This window comes from Ictalurus furcatus, chromosome 3 (genome assembly GCF_023375685.1).
Source record: "Ictalurus furcatus strain D&B chromosome 3, Billie_1.0, whole genome shotgun sequence".
Classification (NCBI taxonomy): Eukaryota; Metazoa; Chordata; class Actinopteri; order Siluriformes; family Ictaluridae; genus Ictalurus; species Ictalurus furcatus.
This window is the reverse complement of record NC_071257.1, coordinates 24,509,373-24,534,328: the sequence shown is the minus strand read 5'-3', so window position 1 is coordinate 24,534,328 and position 24,956 is coordinate 24,509,373. Positions and strand designations below refer to the sequence as shown.

The following is a 24,956-nucleotide window of genomic DNA, read 5'->3' as shown; positions in this document are numbered from 1 at the left end:
CGGATCCACTACAAACTCTGACCAGGATAAAGGGTTAACTGAAGATGAATGACTGAACGAATAAAAGTCCTTGTAGCTCCTTTTCTTCCTCTTCTGAGGATGACTATGCTGTTTGCTTTAGCCCCCCTTAGTCTTCTGACACTTCATGTCAGAGTAAAGAAGAGTTCGCTAATGAACTGCGGCTATCAGGAGTGGGTCTAAATGCCACTATTCCACAGGATCTAGTCAGTTCACAGTCCTGCCTAGAATCATTAAAAATACAATGAAAATGATAAAGCATTAAAAAATGCATGGGTTTTTAACAGTGATGTTCATAGAGCAGTCTCTACAATGATGCACACTGATATTGACAACTTCTTGTAATGTCCAAACACCTTCTATATACTAATCTGTCTGCCGGATTAGCTGTCTGTCTATCTCATTGTCTCATTCCTCGACTTTCTCTCATCTGTGATAGAGTAATGCCGATTGGAGAAATTACCCATTTAAATGCAATCAGCATTTCACTGAACCCAGTCTTTAATTTTATGCTAGGAAAAATGGAATAAAAATCACATTTTCTCACTGATGGTAATGACTTAATTTTCCTGACAAGGTCACATTGTTTCATTAAGCATTGTTCATTTAAAGTTCAACCCTTGAGCAACACATGGCATTTGGTAGACGACATATCTTTTTTCACTTTTTTTCTATATCAAGGCATATTAGTTTAATCTCTGCTCAGTCTATAGTCATTCATCTTTTTCAATTGGCAACCCCTTTCGAGTAGCCTCTGGTGAGATTTATTTATTAGAATCGTGAGCACAACATTGCAAAGAGGATGAATCTGGGTAACATTGTGTTGTGTAGCAACAGCAGATAGTAGGAAGGTCAATTAAACCAATATAATTCATTATCATTCAGTTCAACCCTGATGCCGCACATTATTTGTGGGAACGAGCCCTGGCTAGATGTAAATGGGACATGGCAGGAGGAACTGGTGATGTAATAACATCATAATGAACACAGGGACCAGTATAATAGGAGTTGTATATTATTACTTAACCTTAACTTAACTAATGTCCTATTGTCCTTCATATACTGCAGGTAATTCAGCTCTGGTTCTGCTAAAGCCACACATTAAGAGGAACGAGAGCTTTAAGAGGACACTGAAGATGTAAATACCTTAATAAAGTACAGAAAAATAAATCTTAGTTATTAAAAGTGGTGATAGAATTTGTGTGAATCTGCTCATAAGCTATGGAAAGTAAACAACAGAAAACAGTGCTTTTAAAAATAATTTATTATTGAAATGCATTCTTTGATTTACATCCTGCAACTGTCTGCATTTGGAGCATCTTCTTTGGAAGCATGCTTTATTGCACACTTTGCATCCGAGTGTGTGAACTATGATTTTATTCAAAGTGATTTGTTGATTTTCTTGTGAGTCTTGCCTCCATTCTGCAATGGATACACACCATTTCTTTGGACACTCAGTCTTTATGATCTTTCTCTTTGAATCAGGGGGAAAAGAGAAGATTCAATTAATTAATATAGCATTGTAGAAGTGTGACATAATTTCCTCCATAGACGACAATTTCATTAGGTCTATGAGTCATTGGTAATACATACCAGGAACTAGTTTTATAATGACTGGTAATGGAATGATTTAAAGTCAGTAATCCAGCACTAGAACAGCATTAGAATGTAAACATTGTCAGAAAAAGGAAATGTCCAAGACAAAGAGTCTGGAATAAAAACACAGTGGTATTTCATGCTTTATTACATTGTTTTATTTAATCATTTAATCACACTTCATTTTCTTGTTTTGTTTTGTTTTCAGTGTATTTCCAAAAATCATCAACAAACAACACAGGCAGCCATGGGCAGTCAAGATCCACATTCTGCATGGCTATTGAAAGAAGAGAGCAGGTCTGAAGCCTTATGTTGAGGCAGAGGAGAAAGAAACTTAAAAATAGATGTTGTGCATATGACTGATGAGAGTAAGTGTACAAAACAATTCCATTGTAGTTCAGTTTTAATTTGTATAGCACTTTTAACAATGGACATTGACACAAAGCAGCTTTACAGAAGTATATAAATTCTGGATATAAATTTTAAATGTGTAAATGTATCCCTAATGAGCAAGCCAGTGGCAATGATGGCAAGGAAAAACTCCCTGATAGGAGATAAGGAACAAATCTTCAGAGGAACCACACTCAAAAGGGAAACCGTCCTCATCTGGGTGACAGTTATATATAATTCCCTTCTGTAACTGTGTATTACATGGTCAAAAAGTGCCATTTGTGTAACCAGGAAATTCATTATAGTTTTAATATGAAGTCAAGAAATATTTTGTTGAAGTTATCAACTGTTCACTGATGCAGACTTGAGTGCAAAACTATTTGTGGCAATTGCAGTCCTAAAGCTATCATAGCATAGCTGATCATATGAATTGAGGTCAAAAAGCCATCTTTATGGTTTTTAAGTGGTACCATCCTCAGTAATCTCATGTATCTTTAGGCTGTCCATATGGGGCCATCCTCAGCAGCACCGAGTGGGTTCAAAGTGATGAGCATTCCAACCAGAAAAAGGATATCAGGATGGATCATGCAAGTCCAGAAAGCAGAAGAGAGAGTAAGAGAGAGAAACAACAAGTTTGGTCACTGGTTTTACCATGTGTAAATATTGTGGCACATTGGAAAGTTTTCAGCACTGAAGAAGGTTCAAAGTGTCATCAACATTAAATATTACAAGCATTAACCAGCTACATGCAACATGTTAATAAAGTAAACCTTCCAGTGTAACCATGAACACATGGTCAATTAGCAGACTTGTGGGAAACGAATGTGTGGTTGCACTGAAATGTACAGTGGGATCAAAAATTCTGAGCACTAGTGAAAATGCTTCTATTTTGAATTCTATCTTGCATTTCTAATTTATTACAACATTTTTCATTACAAATTATATTATTGATTATACTGACAACAACTTGAGTGAAGAGTAGAATCTTTGAAATATTTACATGAATTATTTCAGAGTTTCTTAGTATTTGGTATGTCCCCTTTTTGCTTTAATGACAGTGTGCTCTCGAGCTGGCATGGACTCCACAAGTTTGTATAAAACCTTACAATACATTTTAGACCAAATCTAAAGATTTAGAGTATCATCTGAACACTTCAACAGAAGAGATTGGTGATAATGAAAACCTGGCCTTTTGTACAAAGTAATTAACATGGGTCTCATACTTTTGGACCCCACTGAATGTTTAAATAAAAATTTAAGGTCATTTATTGTCAGAGTTACTGTCAGAGCTGTGCTGTTTTCTGTATATTTGTTCATATTACATAATACATAAAAACCATAAAGGAAAAGTTCACTCTACCTGTGTGCACACACTCTCAGTCTCATTGAATACCACTAAGAGAGAATTACAGTCAGCCAGGAAGGTTCCATCCAAGTGTAGATGAATAAACATGCAGCTGTGAGGGAGGTACTGTGAAGGTATTGAAAAAACACACAGCTCCACTACTGTATAAAAGGGAAGAGAGTTCTAAGAGAGCTGTACTGTGTGTTTGGAAAACTTGATCCTTCTACAACCATAGGTGGAATATTTCGATGTCATCAGCGGTGGAACTCAAAAAAAGTAATCCACAACAGATTATTAATTACTACTTTAAAATTGTAATCTGATTAGATTTCTGATTACTGCATGTAAAAAAGTAATCAGATTACTAATTACTTTAATTTCACATTACTTTCAAAACCTATCAAACCTACAAAAATTCAATACAAAGTGAAACTCAGTAATTTTTTAGCGCGCAATGTATGACATGATCAGAAAAAGTTGGATTAATCATAAAACTTGCCTCGGGTGTTGTGTTTGTAGGACTACGAGACTGATAAAATATAAAACCTTTCTAACTAGGCTAGATTGGTGTCACTAGCCAAGGAGAGGCACAGCTAAGCTTTGTGTTTAGCTGCTACAGTGCCATGCAAAATACATTATCTCTCCTTATGCTCTGCTCATATCATGTTCACATAATCTGGAACTCATATAGACATTTACACACCATGTTTTCCTGCTCAGCATCAGAGGATGTTAGTGTATCAGTTTCAACCCCATTACTGGTTAAAAAACAAAACAAAAAAACAGTGTATATCCATTTTTCCTCATACTGACTGTGAGCTAGCCAATAAGACGTTCAGTTACATAGTGACAAACCGCTGCAAGTGGAGAATTATTCGGGCTAAAGAAAAAATCGTTGGGGCAAAACATGATTTATTATTATTATTAATTAAAATTATATTAACATTAATATTTTTAACATTTTACTTAATATTGTTTTCTTAACAATAAATGTGTAACGTAAGTAACGTAATTTTATTGACATCAGTAACTGTAATCAAATTACATAAATTTAAAATATAATGTGTTATATTACAGCGTTATCAGGCAAAGTAATTAGATTACAGTAACGTGTTACACCCAGCTCTGGTCATCAGTGAACAATACAGCAGGAATTGCTGTTTGTTAATAAAAATTAAGGATATAGAGCTATTCTGAGATATTTAATTGCAAATAATGTTATGTTAGCAAGTGAAATTATCTTGAATATATTTTACAGCATTACTCCATTTGGTATCAAAGTTTGTATGGATCCACACCATTTGTAAGACTGAACTATGGTGTAAATCAGTAAGGCTAATTGATGACCAAGTAGTGAAAAAGCCCAGTAAGCCAGTGCTTGGCTTTTCATTATGTTTGAAGAAAATACATTAAGCATAATATATATTAAAGTATAACATTGAGTCAATGTTATAGAGCTAAAATAACTGCTAAACCTAAATTCTACATTAAATTTAAATAAACATCATTCATTCATTCATCTTCAGTAATCGCTTTATCCTGGGCAGGGTCAAAGTAGATCCGGAGCCTATCCCAGGAATCCTGGGAGCAAGGTGGGACCATGCCAGTACATCGCAGGACACCTGTGAGAGGTGGGAAAAAACCGGAGAACCCCGAGGGAGAATGTTTAATTTAATTGTTTTTAACTGCTTAAACTAATTTTCATTGTCATACACCTTGTCATTTAAGATCATTGACATAAGACTGTGAGACATGATAAGACATGATATACACTGTTTGTTTTGAACTCATTTAATAATGAGTATTACCCAGGGCCGGACTTAAGGAGTCATTTTTTGGCCCTATCTGAGTTAAAATTTTAGGGGTAATATTAAATTATTTAGCTTATTAGCAATTTTTATATAATAATATAATACAGGAAGTGCTCTCAGTTGCAAGAAGATATCAAAATAACACACTAGACAAAGTGCAAGAGTGCATGAGTGAGTGTGTGCAAGTGAGTATGTATGTGTGTGAGTGTGTTGAGTATGTAAGTGAGTAAGTGGATGACTTTTTTTTTTTGAACATCAAACAAATACAATTAAAGTTTATAATAAATACAAAATAGTACACTATCTCCTTCTTAAACAAGCATGACACCATCCAGCAGGATCCAGAGGCTGGTCATTTAAAACAACAACATGCAAGAGAAATAGGTAATCAAGTTGACTTCATGTATGTACTGTCTGTCATCTCATCATGCGGCGTGCTTGGCTCATTTGTAGACCTCTGCTAACGTGCTAGCTAAATTTGTGCTAGCTAACATTTTTCTAAATCTTTGTTTGTACGTTGGTGGTCTGACAGAGACATTGATTGTAGCTGCTGTTGTGATTGTATCTTGAAACAGTTCATATCAATTGAATCACAAGAATCTTAGCTTTCCAAAGATATATTGCACGAGTACCTATATACAGAAAGAAGCTGCGTACATAGCATAGATTTGCACTTAAAAATGCAACGGCCTGGAGGAGGGGCATCAGAATTTACTTCGTCTCTGAAAGGTAAGAGAGTTACAAAATAAAAACTTACCACTGTGAAACCTTCTGCTCAAGTTGTGCTTGCAAAGTTGGTCCTGCTTGAGCATCCTCATTTTCTGAATCTGACTCAGGCTTGAACTAATACGATAAAACTGACAACATGTTGCTTAGGAGCTTAGAATTGGAGGCTGAAGCTAAGCCAAGGGGCAGGTTGTTTTCTGCTTGCACATCAGGCTGTGGTGCCACAGGTGTGAAAAATCCAGTGAACCTTTTCATTTTACTGAGTGCTTCCTTTTCATGTTGTCTCTCATTTTTTAGCTTTCTTTTAAGCACGCCACTTCGATTATCTGCCATTATAACATTGACTAATACAGACAGGTTTCAACAGTGACGCATTGTTGTAACCACCAATAATCAGAACACATCAAGATGACTGACGTATAATTTAACTAATTAAATGCCATCATTCCTTACACAGGGCAGGGCTCGTCAACCATGCTAGACCAATCAACAAACTTTCAATGAAAAATAAAATGACCAGCATATAACTGAACAAATCAAACAAACGTAAACTGTCGGGGCCTCCTACTGGGCGGGGCCCATGGGTTGGAGCCCAGTCAAGCCCAATGGTAAGTCCAGCCCTGCTATTACCATACACACACCAAAACAGACACACACACACACACACACACATATATTTAGTTAATTCTGAAATTTGTTCACTCTGACTTGCTTAGTCTTTGTGTCTTAAGAGCATCATGTCAAAAAGCAATTGTGTATAATGTCCAAAGTAGAGCCAACATTCCTTGATGTTAAATATAGGCTATGCGTAATTAATTTACTGGTCTAATCTTGAAAATTCTAATACAAATGTTTTTTTGTTTGTTTTGTTTTTTTTTGTTTGTTTGGTTTTTTTTGTTTGTTTTTTTTGCAATTTTACAAAATGGAATCATGCATAATTTACAGTGCGGATCGGTAGTTAGTAACAAAACCTAGTCATATTATTAATGTGATGACATGTTAGTCATTGATGGCCCCCACAGCTAATTCTGTGCTACTCAATGACCCCATCTCTGAAACCCCTGTTAGTCTGACTATAATGATACATAGGCAAGTAAAATCAATAGTCAAATATTAGATTGAAGGAGCTTCGCTTGTAAGTGGTACCTACCACATGATTATAGTATTCGTCATAATACAGTGTGTCCCAAAATCTCCATACATAGGGGAAATTAACTTTTTAGCAAAATGTCTTCCAACATTTTTCATACTTATTTTATATTATATATATATTATTTCAGATAGCCTTTAAGAATGCCTTTGACAAAAGAAGAACGTATTGAAATCATGACTGGTTCAGAAGCTGCCACAAGGTTGCGATGGACTTTAAAAGGAAACATGGCAAGCACATCAAACACGACACTGTGCCCAAACTTATTAACAAATTTTAAAAGACTGGAAGTGTTGCAGACCAAACAAGAAGTTGGTGTCCATGAACATCCACTGACAACCCTAACCCTAACCTGCATATGTCATGACAAATTTTGTAGAAAAAACTAAATAAACAAAACAAGCATGATCTCATATTACTGGTAACACTTGAAATAAATAGAATACAGCCACAACACCTATTGCTAAAATTGAGCTGTTGCTATTCAAAGGTTAATGTCATTGTTAAAGCTGTTGCTGCTCACAGGCCATCAGGATTTAGAGCTTTAGAGGTGATATACTCTGAATCCTGTTATTTTGGTGGAAATAGATGTTCATTAAGCAACCTTGACATGTAAGTGTGAATTAGAGTTCATGCCTTGCTCAGTTACATAGGGCACACTTTGTTTTCTGGGATAGGCAGCTGGCTGTAGGAACAGGAGTTACTGTGCTGCTCATTAGCTTTTGGTGGTGAAGTGGTACTAGCAGCAGGGATTCGGGCAGCTATGGCTGACATCTCGCCTGTGTTGCTCTCACCGATCATGCCTGCTCGGTCAGTAGACTGGTTCACCTCTACTGTGGTGTTGCCGCTGCAGCTGAGCAGTTGAACCAGGCACTTCCTGAACTGAACAACACAAAGAGGGCAAATATCAGAGCAGTTTCAACATCAGGCATCAAGGTTTAATAATTTCAGCTGGCAAACCGAATATAATGTAGCTGAGTAAACTGTACATGGGCTTCAAGATTTGCTCAAAAGAATAGGCACTCAAGCCACACACCAGATATGAAAAGATATTAAAAGAGATCAGAAATGTAAAAGGAGCAGTGACAGCTGGTAATGATATTAGATGGGAGGGCTAAAATCAAATACAGTAACTTCTTCTTTTTGAGCCATTCCTTGGTGGATTTTCTAGTGTGATTAGGATTGTTATCCTGTTGAAAGGTCCACTTTCAGTTCAACTTCAACTTTCAGACAGACGGACTCACATTACTTTCAAGCACTCTTTGATATGATGCAGAATTCATAGTTGAATCAATGAATGTGGATTTTCTAGTGTGATTAGGATCGTTATCCTGTTGAAAGGTCCACTTTCAGTTCAACTTCAACTTTCAGACAGACGGACTCACATTACTTTCAAGCACTCTTTGATATGATGCAGAATTCATAGTTGAATCAATGAATGCAAGCTGTCCAGTCCCTGAGGCAGTGAAGCAACCCCAAATCATGACATTTCCACCACCATGCTTCACAGTTGGTATGAGGTGCTTCTCCTGAAAAGCTGTCTTTGGTCAGTGCCAAACATGTCTACTGCGGCCAAACAACTCTATCATTGATTCATCTGTCCAGAGCACATTATTCCAAAAGGCCTAGACTTTGCCTGTATGCTCACTGGCAAACTGTAGTCTTGCTTTAATATTCTTTTTAGACAGCAAAGGCTTTTTCCTGGCACGTCTCCCATGCAGGTGAAATTTGTGCAATCTCTTTCTGATTGTAGAAGCATGTGCTTTGACACCGACAGTTACAAGACTTAATAGCAGATCCTGTGATGAAATTTTGGAGTTCTCAGAGACTTGTTTTTGCATCAGATGGTCAGCTGAATTTGCTGGGACGGCCAGTCATGGACAAATTGGCAGTTGTCAAATCTGTGTCACTTGTAGATGATTTTCCTTACAGTGGAATGATGTATTTACTTGGCATGATGACACCACACACCTCAATAACAAAGGGAACACCACACACTAGATTTGAGAGGTTTAAATAACACCTGCACTCTCTAAGCAGGTTCTAATCACTGGCACCCAATCTTGCACACCTGATTCTAATTATATGGATTTGAAGGTGTGATAAATGTAGGGGTGTACTTACTTTTTCCATGTGTCTGATCTGTTTTTTTGTTCATTTAAATTGTGAAAATTACTACAAAATGTCTATTTTATGTGTCATTTAGTAGAGTTTATCACCTTTATTAATCGGCACAGTTTCAATGTTTGCTTGTCCATACACAGTGACCTCCACTAATATTGGGATCCTTGGTGAATATTAGCAAAGAATACTGTGTCAGTAAAGACAAAAATTGTCTTTGTTGTTTAACCTTTTGATCATTTGTTTAAAAAAAATCACAAAAATACTCTGCTCTCATGGATATCAAACAATTGCTAACACAACCCAGGTTTATCACCTGTGTAACTAGGAACAGGAAATTGTTCAACCATGACTTCCTGTTTCACAGGGGTATAAATATGAGGTAACACATAGGCCAAATTCCCTTAGTCATTCATAACAATGGGTTAGACCAAGGAATATAGCAGTGATGTGCGGCAAAAGGTTGTTGAGCTTCAAAAAAATTAAGTGGCTATAAGAAAATAGCAAAAGCATTGAAAATGCCCATTTCCACCTTCAGGGCAATACTTAAGACATTCCAGTCAACTGGAAATGTTGTGAGTCAACCTAGAATTGGGTGTGTGTCTGTACTGTGTACAGGCACTGTGAAGAGGATAGTTTGAATGGCCAAAAAATCTCCAAGGATCACAGCTGGAGAATTGCAGAAGTTAGTTGCATCTTGGGGTCAGAAAGTCTCCAAAACTACAATCTGAAGTCACCTACATCACCAAAAGTTGTTTGGAAGGGTTTCAAGAAAAAAGCCTCTACTCTCATCCAAAAACAAACTCAAGCATCTTCAGTTTGCCAGACACTACTGGAACTTCAAATGGGATTGGGTTCTCTGGTCAGATGAAACCAAAATAGAGCTTTTTGGTAATAAACACCAGAGGTGGTTTTGGCACACACAGAGAGGTAGCCATATGGAAAAGTACCTCATGCCCACGGTTAAATATGGTGGTGGCTCTTTAATGTTTTGGGGCTGTTTTTCTGCCAGAGGACCTGGACATTTTGTTAGGATACATGTCATCATGGACTATACCAAATATCAACAGAAATTAAATGAAAACCTGACTGCCTCTTCCAGAAAGCTTAAAACTGGTCATGGTTGGATTCCAGCAGGACAATGATCCAAAACACACATCAAAATCAACTCAAAAATGGTTTACTGACCACAAAATCAAGGTCCTGCCATGGCCATCCCAGTCCCCTGACGTGAAACCCAAAAAAAAAAAACCTGTGGGGTGAACTGAAGAGGAGAGTCCACCAGCGTGGAATTTGAAAGATCTAGAGAGATTCTGTATGGAGGAATGGTCTCAGATCCCTTCCCATATATTCTCCAACCTCATCAGGCATTATAGGAGAAGACCCAGAGCTCTTATCTTGGCAAAGGGAGGTAGCACAAAGTACTGACTTAAAGTGTGCCAATAATAGTTGCACACCTATATTTAACAAAGCTTTATATATATATATATATATATATATATATATATATATATATATATATATATATATATATATATATATATATGTTTTGTTTGCAGTTGTTTGATATACATGAGAGAAGAGTATTTTTCTGGATGTTTTGAACCAAAGATCAAAAAGTTAAATAATAAAGCCAATTTTCATAGCCTTCTTTGCTCATATTTACCAAGGGTGCCAATATTCGTTAAGGGCACACTATTTTTTTTTTTTTTTTTTAAATTATAATAAACCAACAATTTCCACTTATTTTTTTCACATGACTGTATGACTTTTCACATGACCCCTTAAATAGAGATTACTCCAGACCATTGCTCCAGAGTGTTTCAAAGTTCCTATGGTCTATCTATCTACGCTGTCAAAAAAATTTTCATTTTATCCAAATGCCATTGGTACAACCCTTTTTCCTTTCATTCTGGAAAAGTGGTTTTTATCCTAAAAAACCCCACAATAAAACAACCTCATTGTGATGTTTGTAGTATGTGAACAAAGAAGTACCAAGATGGCAGATAACTGTAATCAAGGCAATCAGGGCTTTAGAGCTTATGAATGAATATATTCTAAATCCTGTTATGGTGGAAAAAGAAATTATAAATCTCCCTTCATATCTCAGTATTATTAGAGTTGAGTGTGCACAGTGCATGTCTTTCTCAGTTATCTTGAGTAGCTGCATCAGGAATTGAACATCACACAGATCTAGGTTTCTAGGTCTAAGTAATGCATCTAGGTTTTATAATTTCAGCAGGCAAAATTATAGCTTAACATAACTTTTATTTATAGTTCAATAGAGTGTACAAATGAAAAAAATGTACATTAGTAGGTTTGGCGGGGGGAAACTGTTAACTAATATTTTTCTAATAATTTTTGCCATGTCTGCCATACATAATTCACTGCCAAGTGATCAGAGGTCACCCTCTCACGTAGTGAGAAAAAAACAGATCCAGCAATGATTATGTTGTTCTCATGTTCATGGATGGATTAGATTTGATCAAACTAGCTGACCAGTTATGTTTGTTATGCTAGCAACATGCATTAACATACTCTAAAACTGCAACCCTTTTTATATAAACATGTTTTAGTGAATCAAATTTACCTTTCCAACAGTTACAAATAACCGATTATTCAGAGTGATACCGGCCGATACCGATAACCAATACCGATAGTTCTGCCTTTTATGCCTTCTTTTAAATGAATAATAATTAATTCCACAATTCTGAAAGAAATGCAAATAAAAACTTTATTCTCTCCATTTCAGCAAGTTGTTTCATAGTAACTGGTCTCATAAACAGAAAACACAATACTCTAATTAACATTAACACATTAACTAAACTCTGAAGATTAAAGTAAGATTTCTTAACTTATTGAACGTTATTAATTCATATTAACATTGACTGAATTATATTAAAAAAAAAAACCTCCTATTAGGCTTCACATTTACTCACCACAGACAAAAGCATTTCTACTTCATCACTGAACATCAAACTGATAATATATAAGCCTAATATAAACTTTTTTTGTTGTTGTTGATGATATTAACTTATATTAATATTAACTGGTTATGAAACATACTACTCTTCAAATATATTTTTCCGTACAATATATACTTTTTTGTCACTCATCTTCATTTAAATCTTTCAACAGTGTACTAGCGCTTTAATTCAGCACAAGTAGCGTGGGGAAAAAAATTTGACTCGATGGCGAAACTCCCGCTTCACTGCTGCTCATGTCCTGTGTAAAATTTTAGCGGTGCAGAGGTTACAGAGATTACAAACTGCAGTTTTGTCATCATTCCACACAAGAGACATCTTCTTTACACACAGCACCAAATCAGTGTTTTCCCACCCTCTTTTGATTGACAGGATATAATCGGCCATGAACATTGGATGTTTTTAAACTATGTGCCACTAGCCAATAGCGGGAAAATAGCCTTTATAGCCTTTTATACATTGGTGCATCTCTAGTTTTTAGTCTAGGATGTTTTTCTCCTCAGAATTTAGTCATGTCTGTGGTCCTAATATGAATTAATGGCTTTGCTTATAATCTGTTTATTAAAATCTCATATGCAGACATAACTTGTAATAGATGTTGACCTTAATTTCATTTTAGATGCTATGTTAGATAAAGCCTCTTTAAAAGCATTAATCTTAAACCAAGCATCCAAGGCAACCAAACAGAATTGGAGTGCTCTTTTTAAATGGCAGTAAAATCATTCTCTAACTCACATTTATTTCTGCAGTTGAACATATAACAGTGAGGAAACAGAAGGAAGAACTGTTAAAGTTGACAGATATCTGTGCATCCTGGAAATAAAATGGACATTAATACGCCTTTTACTCACATAAAGACAAAGTACTGGAAGCATAATTGACTCATAAGCTTATCCATCACTTGTCAATCCAGTAACCTGGTATATATCAAGAATTTTCTTTAATCAGTGGCCCAGTGTTTATATGTTTTCTAAATAGGATCACTGATGACTTCTTATTGACCAACGGTTAGCTTTTCCAAGAGTATTATCAGAATAAATGAAAACATTCTTTAGGGGCTAAATCATTAACTACTATTCTGTAAGGAAATAAAGAGTACCATTGATGCAAAAATCCCATGAAATAGAAATCAATTTGTAGGAATTGGAGCAGTTCAAATCTAAGCATTTCCACATACAATTTTCAAATTCCAGCTTTTCCTCAAATCAAGCATAAAAACTGGAGTATGCCGTTCTTAACACTAAAGAAGCAAGACATGCTCTTCCCAGAACCAAGGAGCATTTCTGTTAACAGTTATCGAAGTTACTGGCATGGCAACGTCTAAAAATAAAATATTAAACCTTAATAAAATTGTGTGTGTAAAGTAATTATAATATTATACCAAATTTGATTTCATGCATTCTTTAAAGCAATTTTAACAAAGGCTAAAACACATGACCTTGGTAAATAATGGGATGGTCACTTATTGCCCATTTTTCCTCTTCATAAGTAAATGTGTCAGAGCCATGTGTCCCTGCAGTTCTCGCCTGGTTTCCCACTGAAGCTAAGCAGGATTGAGCCAGGCCAGTACCTGGATGGGAAACCTCCTGGGGGAAAACTAAGGTTGCTGCTGGAAGTGGTATTAGTGAGGCCAGCATTGTGGTCTCTGTGGGGCCTAATGCCCTGTAAAGTGATAGGGATACTATACTGTAATAACAGCACTGTCTTTCAGAGGTCCTAACTCCCTGTGGTCATTAAAAATCCCAGGACACTTATGGTAAAAGAGTATGGTGTCCTGGTGAAATTCCCCCAGTGGCCCTTATCTATCACGGCCCCCTAATAATCTCCATATCTGAATTGGCTACATCACTCTTCTCTCCTCTCCACTAATAGCTGGTGTGTGGTGGGCGTTCTGACGCACTATGGCTGCTGTCACATTATCCAGGTGGATGCCAGGTGGTGGTTGGAGATCCCCCCCACCCCCAAATAGCGCTTTGAGTGTCTAGAAAAGTGCTATATATATATATGTATATGTAAGGAATTATTATTAATAAATTAATAGTTTTAATTGTATTGTTTAAACGAATTCAAGGATCTAAATGGGACAAAGACCTGGACTGTGTCTGTAAATAAGGTTTGGAAATATATTTGTCAGAATGCTTAGAATGCCATTAGAGTTTTTCTTTTCCCCCAGAAGAGACTACAAATACAACATCTATAAGATCTAAACCTAAGTTAAAATGGATTTTGACTTCTGGTTTGATAAAGCTTTGTAATTTACATTGGTATAGTACAACAGAAAAAACAATGTCCATTAAAAAAGAAAATATAAAGGAGCTTATAATAACTGAGAATTGCAAATGACATGTGAATATAGCAGTATATTAATGTCTGTTTTGCAAACTTACGAGGTGAAATAAACCAGTACTGCTGGTAATTAAAAAAAAAAAAAAAAACAGAACTCAGGAAACTATACTACATTATAAGCTGTCAGTTAGGCTAAATTATTAGGTACAGGACAAAGTGCTATATCTACTGTCTTTTTGGCCCGAACCATATCTTTAACTACAAGTCACAGCTTAAAGCAATCCACTAAATTGTTCAGGTTGTCCACTATTACACACTTGTACAATGTGAGGGTAACAGACAGTGAAATGTAGATAAAGTATTTAAATAAAAAAAAAAACCCCTCTATCTGGTCCACATTGGGCTGAGTATGAACATCATGTGGAATTGGTGTCATTTTGTGTTTGAAGTGCTTCTCCTATGTGTTTCCTCATTAGTACAGACAGGTAACTACCTCAGTTTGTAATTATCAAGAATCATCATCTGAACACTTGTCGATCTGACCCCAGTACACTCACTCATATGCTGTATTGTTTATGATGTTAATCTGCATACATTGTACCTGAAGATCCCTCTCTTACCACCTACACCTATTTTGTGGTATTCCTAAAATGGAAACTTGGTCATGTGCACTTGAACTGCTCTTGCCTTGTGTATACTTGCATATAGTTGCTACAGATAAAAAAAAATAATAATCTACCAAATAAAAAAAATTTATAAATATAATTAAAGGTAAACTAAGAGGAACACAGTCAAAGATTGTGTTTCCCTGCAAACCTCGGAAATGATAAACTCAGCAAACAAAGAAATGTCCCTTTTTCAGGAGACTGTATTTTAAAGATAATTTCATAAAATCTAAATAAGCTTTACAGATCTTTACTGGAAACGGTTTAAACAAGGTTTTTCATGCTTGTTCAATGAACCATAAACAATGATTGCGCATGCACCTGTGGAACAGTCCTTAAGACAGTTTACAGACGGTAGGCAATTAAGGTTACAGTTACAATAACTTAGGACTCTAAAGAGACCTTTCTACAGACTCTGAAAAACACCAGAAGAAAGATGCCTAGGGTTCCTGCTCACCTGCGTGAACATACCATAGACCTGCTGCAGGGAGGCTTGAGAACTGCAGATGTGGCCAGAACAATAAACTGCAATGTCTGTAATGTAAGATGCCTAAGACAGTGCTACAGGGAGACAGGAAGGACAGCTGATATAGTTTGAGATACTGGATTTTTGATGTCCATGAGCTGTAAGCCGTAATCATCAACATTAAAACAAAAGGCTTGAAATATTTCACTTTGTGTAATGAATCTAGAATATATGAAAATTCCACTTTAAAAAAAAAAATTAATTACAGAAAAAAACAAACTTTTCCATGATATTCTAATTTTGTGAGCTATACCTGTAGTATTATGCACATACGTGAAACAAAAGAGGACAGGAAAGTATAGTTAAAAAATCTATGCATGATTTTTCTTCAAAAGCAAAGTGGAGCAATTTGTTTATCATGCTAATTGGCATGAGAGAGTAGCGAGACTTATAATAGGCGTAACAGCTGGAAATTTAGATTACTGAACATTTTTAATTAAGTGCCAAAAGGGGATCATTCTTTCCAATATGTTCCAGTCTTCCCATGTCTTTTTAAGACATCACTCACATGTACTTCAGTCTCAATTCCATGTGAGTCCTTAAGAGAATCAATTTCAAAAGCAGACCTTGGTTCACAATATAGCCATGTGGATGTGTCTAGTTTCCTTCTTTTTTTAGGCTTTTCAATGTGCCTTAACCCTGTTTCTGTCTCCACCTGAATCTAGATGACAGCCACTTTATGTTTAAAGATGCAGCAACTCGTGACCATAGATTTTGTTGGGGCACATAGGCTACTATGTGGTGAATTTTTGATCTGTTTTAGATCTACCTCTATTCAACTGTGTTTGCGGTAATATAATTTTGAGAGGGCTAAGGGTTGAGTGATTTCAGAAAAAAATTCCAGCCCAATTACATCTCAAAAACAATCTAAAACAAAGAAAGATTAACAAATCAATGAAGCATCAGCTTACACATATCTGACAAAAAGCAACATTAAAAAAATCACTATTGATTTAAAGTGGTACTTAGTATTTTTTACAAATTTTTAACATTGAACATTGAAAGAGGACTTTATGAAGATTAACATTTGTTGAACAGCTAATATAAATGTTTTGGCTCTACACCACCTACCCCTATGGACAAGCTACCATTGGCTTAAAGGCAACTTTAATGCATACAACAGTGGGAATGGAGTAAGTTGGGGAAAGAGGAACAGTAATCATTGTTTTAACATGATCTGTAATTTGACTCACATTTAGCAGATTGCTCCTAAAATTACAAACATTTGAATAACATGATAGATAATCAGTATACAGTATATTCAGTATACTGTATGTACAGTATACACATACCGTAGTTTATGCTTCATGTGTTAGTTCTAAAAGTACAGTGTGTGCAGCAAAAAGGATTCAGACATTTGAAGGTTCCACACAATGGTCTAGAATATGGATATAGCCTTTGACCATAATAGAATTTGGCCTGGCAAAAGAATAGTAACAATAAGAAATCTTAAGGTATTAAGAAAATAAGAAAGCTGTTCTTTAATCAAGGTTGGGTTTTTTCCCCCTTCTATATCTAGTTACACATGTCTGCATTTTAGGAGGAAGTTTATTTTTATCACTTTTTTTTTAAAACACACTAACCCATTTAGCAGCAGGGATCCTTAACTGGGGCAATCATAAGCAAATGAAGCCTTTCTTCTGCAGCCTAAGATATATTGGAAGCAATTACTGTATGCAATTACTAATAATGTAAATGTTGTTGGGGTTTTTTTTTTCATACAAGGTTGATCAGTCAATAATGCCTAATTTGAACATTTCTTTCTTAAGTATCATCAAAATTTTGTATATTGACTACGATGAGACTATTATGTTATTTTCATTGTTGTAGGTACAAGCCAGAGGTACTGTATACTGATCAGCCATAACATTAAAACCACTCACAGGTTTCATGAATGACATTGATTATCTTGTTACAGTGGCACCTGTCAAGGGGTGGGATATATTAGACAGCAAGGGAACAGTCAGTTCTTGAAGTTGATGTATTGGAAGCAGGAAAAATAGGTAAGTATAAGCATCTGAGCGCCTTTCACAAGGGCCAAATTGTGATGGCTAGATGACTGGGTTAGAGCATCTCTAGAACGGCAGGTCTTGTGGGGTGTACCTACCAAAAGTGGTCCAAGGACAAACAGTGAACGAGCGACAGGGTCATGGGCACCCAAAGCTTATTGATGTGTGTGGGGAACAAGGCTAGCCCGTCTGGTCCGATCCTACAGAAGAGCTACTGTAGTACAATTTACTGAAAAAGTTACTGCTGGCTATGATAGAAAAGTGTCAGAACACAGTGCATCGCAGCTTGGTGTGTATGGGGCTGCATAGCCACAGATCAGTCCAAGTGCCCGTGCTGACCCGTCCACTGCCAACAGTGCCTACAATGGGCATGTAAGCATCAGAACTGGACCATGGAGCAATGAAAGAAGGTGGTCTGGTCTAATGAATCACATTTTCTTTTACATCATGTGGACAGCTGGGTGCATGTGTGTCGTTTAGCAATGGAAGAGATGGCACCAGGGTGCACTATGGGAAGAAGGCAAGCAGTGATGCTCTGGGCAATTTTCAGTCTATAAATATTGCGTCCTGGCTTTCCTGTGCATGGTACTTTGATACATACCACCTACCTATGGAAGTCCGATCCATGGAGGCCCCACCTTGCAACTAAAATCATTTTGTCAGATACCTTATAAAATTTGTACAGTACTTTGCAAAAGTCTTAGGCAACCAATTTTTTTAATATAAATTTTGTATGTTGTAATTTATGGTACTGTATGTCTTCTGCATTTCTGCCTCTAAAAAGCTGCCTCTAAAAAGCTAATTTTAGAAATACAAGCAAGTGTCACAGCCAAAGTCTCCAGAAGATCTGAGGCAGTTTTTTTCCTATCAAACTGAGAGAACTGATACTGTTTTAAAGGCAGAAGGTGGTCACACCAAATATTGATAATGTTTACTGCTCCTTGTAATCATCCTTGTGTGTAGAAACAATTTGTTTCATTATTTTTTTAAACTATCTTTGCTTTGCAGAATGTCTTAGCATGCACTTAAGACTTGCACAATACTGTAGTAGATGTCATCTCTTTAAAGGCATAGGAAGAGTGGTATCTAAGTTTCCTTTTACAATTTGAAAATATTCAGAAGACATCAATGAGAAGGGATTTTCCCTAAAGCATTTTAGTACCATGATTTTTATTAACTATTACAATGAGTACCATTTTAGAATAAGGTAATCGTAGCATAACCAATAAATCCCTTCCTCCTTGATTCTCTTGCAAGTGAGCACTGGGGTACTGGGCTTCCTCTAACATCTAGTGTGCATTTCAAATAAAAATGCACAAGGCTTATTCACCATGATGGCAATAAAACTTAAAGTCACATATATGTCAACTAGTGTTTATTCTGAAATAAAAACTACTCAAAGGGCAGCAGAGGAAAATGGTTGTTATCTGGCCCTTTCTCTCATCTGGCCCTTTCTCTTATACACTTGTGCTTTATTCATGACCCATATTTCATTTAGGAAGTAGCAAACATCTAACAAAAGTGGCTGGAGAAAGAAGAAAAATAACCTCTCTGCTTGGTTTTCCTCAGAATTCAATCATAAACCAACATGCTGTGATGTTTTCCAACCTGCTGTTACACTGATGGAAGCCAGACTCGATACAGCCACTCCGCATACACCCCAATATTTACTACTGATGTCAGATTCGAGAATTTATCAGTGCTGTGGTATAACTGCTTTTATATCCCACCTTAAACCTATTCAGGATAATTCTGTACAAAACATTTAACATATCCTAAAAGTTGAAAATGTTTAGCTTCTTCCATACCTGTTTGTTCATAAAGACGTAGATGATGGGGTTGTAGACAGCAGCAGTTTTTGCAAAGAAAGCAGGAACAGCAGCCATTATAGGGTCTAAGTAGATGGTGGGGTGAACAGTAACGATGAAAGAGAACAGTGCGTATGGTGTCCAGGCCACCACGAAGGCTACAATCATCACCACTACCATATGAGACACCTGTCGGTCAGGCTTCCGGGCATTCACCAACCTGCCATGAGAGTTGGACACCTGCACAGAGACACTGGTATGTGGGATTCAAAGCAAACATGTTGATCATTAAGTGGTAAACCAGACACTCTAAATCTACCATCAAGCTCAGCAATTATAATTTGTAAACTATTTTTAACATGAATGTGACAAATCACTTCTATATAGAAGTGATTATAATATATAACTGTCTTACATTGCATATAATTGCATATAATTAACTGAAATATGAATTATATGCAATCAGCATATAATTCACTGAAATATTTTAGATGAGTAATGGCATGCAGTTTAATCCAAGACGATGTGTCTGACACTGCATATTTCTCCAGCAGAAGCACCAGACTAACCTTTCTCAGCTTGCGCAGCAATTTACTGTAACACACAATGATCACAGCCAGAGGCAAGATGAAACAGGTGACAAAGAACGTGATAATGAAAGTATGGTCATGCGGGTCACCAGAGTACCTGTTGAGAGACCAAAACAAAATTAAAGGACAGGCAGTGAAGAGGTGAGGTCTTTTTTTGTTGTTATTAGTGATTTATTTTTGGCATAGCACAGTGGACTGGTAAAAGTTAACAGGTGTTGAACTCTAGTATGACAAAAGCACATTTTTACCCAAGCCCCCATGTGACATTTGTAGAATTTCAATAACATTCTTGGCCAAACATAAGAATGGTCTTTACAAATATGGGATGTTCCTCGTGTACAGCTTAATGTGAATGTCAGCATTGGATTCCATTATAGCTTTGAGACACTGAAGGCTTAGAAATACTGAGTATGTTCTGGGATACAGTTCTAAGAAATAGAGCAAGATAATTCAAGATAAAATTGCTTCTTCAGTACAGCCCTGCCATCTAGGCCAATGGTGATTCAGCTGATGTCAAAAATTGGTAGATGTTTTCTAGCAAGCATTTGTCAATTGCTGCCACATTGTATGGATTGCAGCATGACATTTCACAGGTGGACAAATCAAAAAAATTCATTAGCTGGCCCATAAATCGAACTAGCTGGCAAGTAAAAGCTCCAATGTGCTGCCCAGGCCCATGTTTTGGTGGCCTAGAAACCTAAATGACTTGATTAAAAAGTAGTAGCCCATGTAATATAATAAGCTATTTAGTCATTTTAGTTATCTAAGTAAGTGTATTAATACAAACTAAGAAAAATAAATGAGTATATGATTATTATCCTTTTCTAACAAAGTTTGTAATGTAGCACATTGTATTTGCACTATCAACAAAAATTTGCCAAATCATTGGTGAACATCAGTTTGAGCTTTGCTTCTGTATTAGTGTAGAGCAGAGGTTTTCAACCCTTTGTAACTAAAGCCACCCCAAGCCTCCCCTATCATGTGGCACACCCTGACACACCCTGGCACACACACACACACACACACACATATATATATATACCTAATCTATAATCTGTTTTTGATAGGTAGAGAGATAGTTTTTTTGCTTTTGTACTTTTTTAATTACTTTTCATAACTTTTATGACTTCAATGACTTTTATAAAACTATATAACAGACAGATATGGAACATGCTTTATCAAAAATGTTTCTGAACACTATAACTACTTTGAACAAAAGAGCTAGGCTGTAATAACGTGGACTATTTTACATGTAAAACATGTTGCATTCCATTCGTCTTGCATTCTAAAAACATTCGCATACGAATGATGTAAACTGAGATGAAGGGCGCGTCTCATTATCCATGACATTGTTAAATCTCCGGCTCAGCCGGAGCAAAGCAAAGCAGTAAAATACACCGGGTACCCAAATGATGCCCTGTCTGTGTTTTGCGCCCCCCTTCCGATCTCTCCACACACCTTGGTTGAGAACCACTGCTAGAGCATGCAAGCAGAAATGTAGTGCACTCTCACCAGTTGGGTTCGCAGGTGGTGCCGATCTTGCTGACTGTGTAGCTGCTCCAGCCCAGTACAGGTGGGATGGTCCAGATAAAAGAGAAGGTCCAGACAAACAGCAGTCCCAGTACTGCATGTTTGACCTGCAGACGGACATTTCCCAATGGACGACAGATAACAAAGTATCTCTCAAATGCAAGGGTAGCCAGGGACCACATACCCACTATACCTGGTGTGAAAGGATAAAATTGTTTAATAAATACATTCATATCATCTTCAAAGCTTAAGAAATTTTAATTTAATAAAAAAAATACACTGTATAGAATATATATTGATCTTTAATGTAACTCAGATAAAGTTGAATCAAGGACCATGTTAACATTCTTCATTCGTTCATCTTCAGTAAATGCTTTATCATGGTCTGGGTTGCAGTGGATCCAGTTCCTATCCCGTGAACACTGAGCACAAAGCCTGGGTGGCATCATGTGCAAATGAATGAATAATGGAACCATGATATTCAACTTCAGTTACTTTTGGAAATTAATCGGAATTATCCTCTATCAGCTCTCATGCACAATTGGCAATCTCCCATGACAAGCACCCTCAAAATCCAATGACCCGGACAGGACTGTATGAAGATATGCTGACATTTTGGCAAGAAAATTGCTTATTTGGCAGCCACAACATTGGTGGGTCCTGATGACAATGTTTCAAGGGTACAAACTTCACTTCTGCCATCAGCCCCCTTTTTGAGTTTTCAGGTGCCATCAAGTTTGCTGCTCCGTTGCAAGAAGTGTGTTTCCTCTTGGACACTGGCACAATCAAAAACGTAGCCCTCACAGCTGAAAACAAAAGTTTTTACTCAATATCCTTCCTAGTTCAGAAGATGGTAGATGATGTCCAATTCTAGATTTCAGAGGGCTGAACTAATTTCTAAAAGCCCACACAGAACAGTGAGACAGTCAGATGTTATTCAAGCCAAGCAGCCATAGCCACAACATTGGTTCACGTCTAATTCATTTACTTGAAAATATTAACTTGAGAAGTATGAGATTAGTATCAAAAGAAGTAAATAGTAAATAAGACATCTTAATTAATAATGAGTGCACAGAGATTCAGCAGCACTTTCTATGGATTTGATAAGATTAGATTAGATATTTTACTTTAGCAGATTTCTTAAACTTGTTCCACACTGAAGTTATTGGCATAATCAAGTTCAAATCATGCACTTCGTTCATCTAATTTCTATGCTGGTAGTTTCACTGGAAGTATTATAATCCTATTATGGGTTAAAGTACAATTTCACAAAGTCCATAAGCCTATACCCAAACACAGCACATGGTCACATGCTTTATCAGTAGGCACTCTTATAAAACAGACCCCATGTAGAAGCAGTCTGGGTATTCCTTAGCTTTTCCCCGTGAAACTGTCTAAAAATCCATTAACTATTGTATGCCTCACTTAATCTCTAATTAAATAATACAGTGTAGTAATTGGGGTTCTTTTATACACCAAAATGGCACTTGAATCTGAAAGAGAGCAGCTGGAAAGCTGATAGGATGTACCGCAGTCCCAGCTTATTCTAGACACGTCAACATCTTCTATATACTATTATTATTTATATATTTACACAATTTAGTATTGCAAAAATATGAATGGAAAATATGCTGGATGGCAGTTATTTTACATAAAATTACAGTTATGTTATGTTATGTTCAAAGGACTGAGTCATGTCTTTAAATAATCAATAGCCTCAAATCACATTCCTTACACAAGAAATGATTGGAACACTGATTGATGCCATTTAGACAAAAACATCAGTGCTGCAAAAACACCTGTGGCGTTGGGCACTAATGAACACTGGAAAAGTTTATTCAATAATGCAAGTGCTCGTTCTGTTTTTAATGGAATTTTACTGTTCTAGTGTGAACGACCTATCTATTAGACAGAGGTCTCGGATCGTCAAGAATAAATTACTTAAGGAAACTGTTATAAACTCTTGCGTTCTTGGAAGAATAGGCAGGGAAGTCTCAGATGCACAACTTTCAGGAATGTGTGAACTTCACTTACCGAAAAAAGTGACCGCAAATCCCTCCAGCACGCACGCCCAGGACCCCAAGAAAAAATAGCCACGGTAATTTGTGACAACACTTAAAGTCCCACCGATCAGTGACATGAAAAAGTCTGCCAGCGATAAATTAACAATGAGAAAGTTTAACGGCTGTCTAAGTTGTTTAAACTTGTAGGTAACCAACATAACCAGAAAGTTCTCGGACAGAGACAGCGACGTGATCACGACCATCCATGCTGCCAGCACTTTAAAGTTCCACGGAGCAATGGATTTCACGGGTCCGGAAAATGGATCTTCTGGTTGGAGCACATCAGCTACTTCTGTGTAATTAACACCGCTCACTCCCGTGCCAAACGAGCCCATTTTCTCAGTCCAGCTGAACAGTGCACTTCTGAAACTGTCCAATGCGTAATGCTTTACATGTCCATGAATGCCCTACGCGTTGTGCATTTAATCATTTGCTCTTTTGTTCTTCAAAAGCTGCATCCACTTGATAGAATTTTTCTGCACTCACTAAGTTAATAACAAATCCACAGTGAACACTGACAATCAATATCGCCGTGCTTGTGCTCTGTTGGTGCAGGAAGTCCATAACGGCTCTTTGCCCCCCTGCGTAATCCATGCGCGCAGTTAATAGTATGTCCGCAGTTTATTTGTGACTTAAAGGATGCAGAAAATTGAAGGTCCCATGAACTTACTGAGTTTGTGCAGTGCTTAAGTAGTAATATTGGGTCATGACTCCAGTTGGTATGATTCCCGTTTCGCATCCCTGGTGGCTTTATATACGCTGTTAACGTCCTGCCAGGCAACATGCATCACTCCTACCCTCAAGGAACAGCGACGTTTCATCCTCTCCCCTTCCAGGTACTGCGCTCGAGCCCAGATAAACTGGAATGCGCACAGAGCGCGTGCGTAACGGGAGCTGCGCAAAGCACACAGTTTCCCCAAGCTTCAGTCGTGCATGGGCGTGCAAATGTGAACGCTGTCGTTTTCCATAAGATTACTGAAATTAAATGTTTCCGGTTTATTGGTCAACTTTGCATCTCTTTGAATGAACGAGACATTACTTTATTTTTATTTGGGTTTAGCTGCATTTCATTGCATTTGGTCGAGATGGGAATCGATGCATCTTTTCTAACTTTACACTACTGGTTAAACCAACGGGACGAACTTGGATCGAATTGTAGGCTATTTGTACAAATTATAAGGCAGTTACAAGGCAGAATGGCTGGGAACAGAAGGAGACACGTATTCGGTGTTACTGATGGGTCGATTTTGGACTTGGTGATTGCTCACCTCGATCAGTGGAACCGTTACATTACAGCGTAAAGACAGATCATTTAAAGTCATGCTTCTCATCTTGTGG

At 37.0% G+C, this 24,956-nt stretch overlaps 1 protein-coding gene across 1 annotated transcript; it reads right to left on the bottom strand.

Moving 5' to 3' along the window:
• Positions 1-4,746: 4,746 nt before the first annotated feature.
• Positions 4,747-23,953, bottom strand: valopa (vertebrate ancient long opsin a). Its single transcript, XM_053621666.1, has 6 exons — positions 23,590-23,953; positions 21,538-21,748; positions 20,005-20,122; positions 19,436-19,675; positions 7,831-7,918; positions 4,747-4,971 (listed from the first exon to the last, which is right to left on the bottom strand). Exons 1-6 carry the CDS (start codon positions 23,951-23,953, stop codon positions 4,862-4,864), a joined length of 1,131 nt encoding a protein of 376 aa, XP_053477641.1. The 3' UTR covers positions 4,747-4,861.
• Between the last annotated feature and the right edge of the window lie 1,003 nt (positions 23,954-24,956).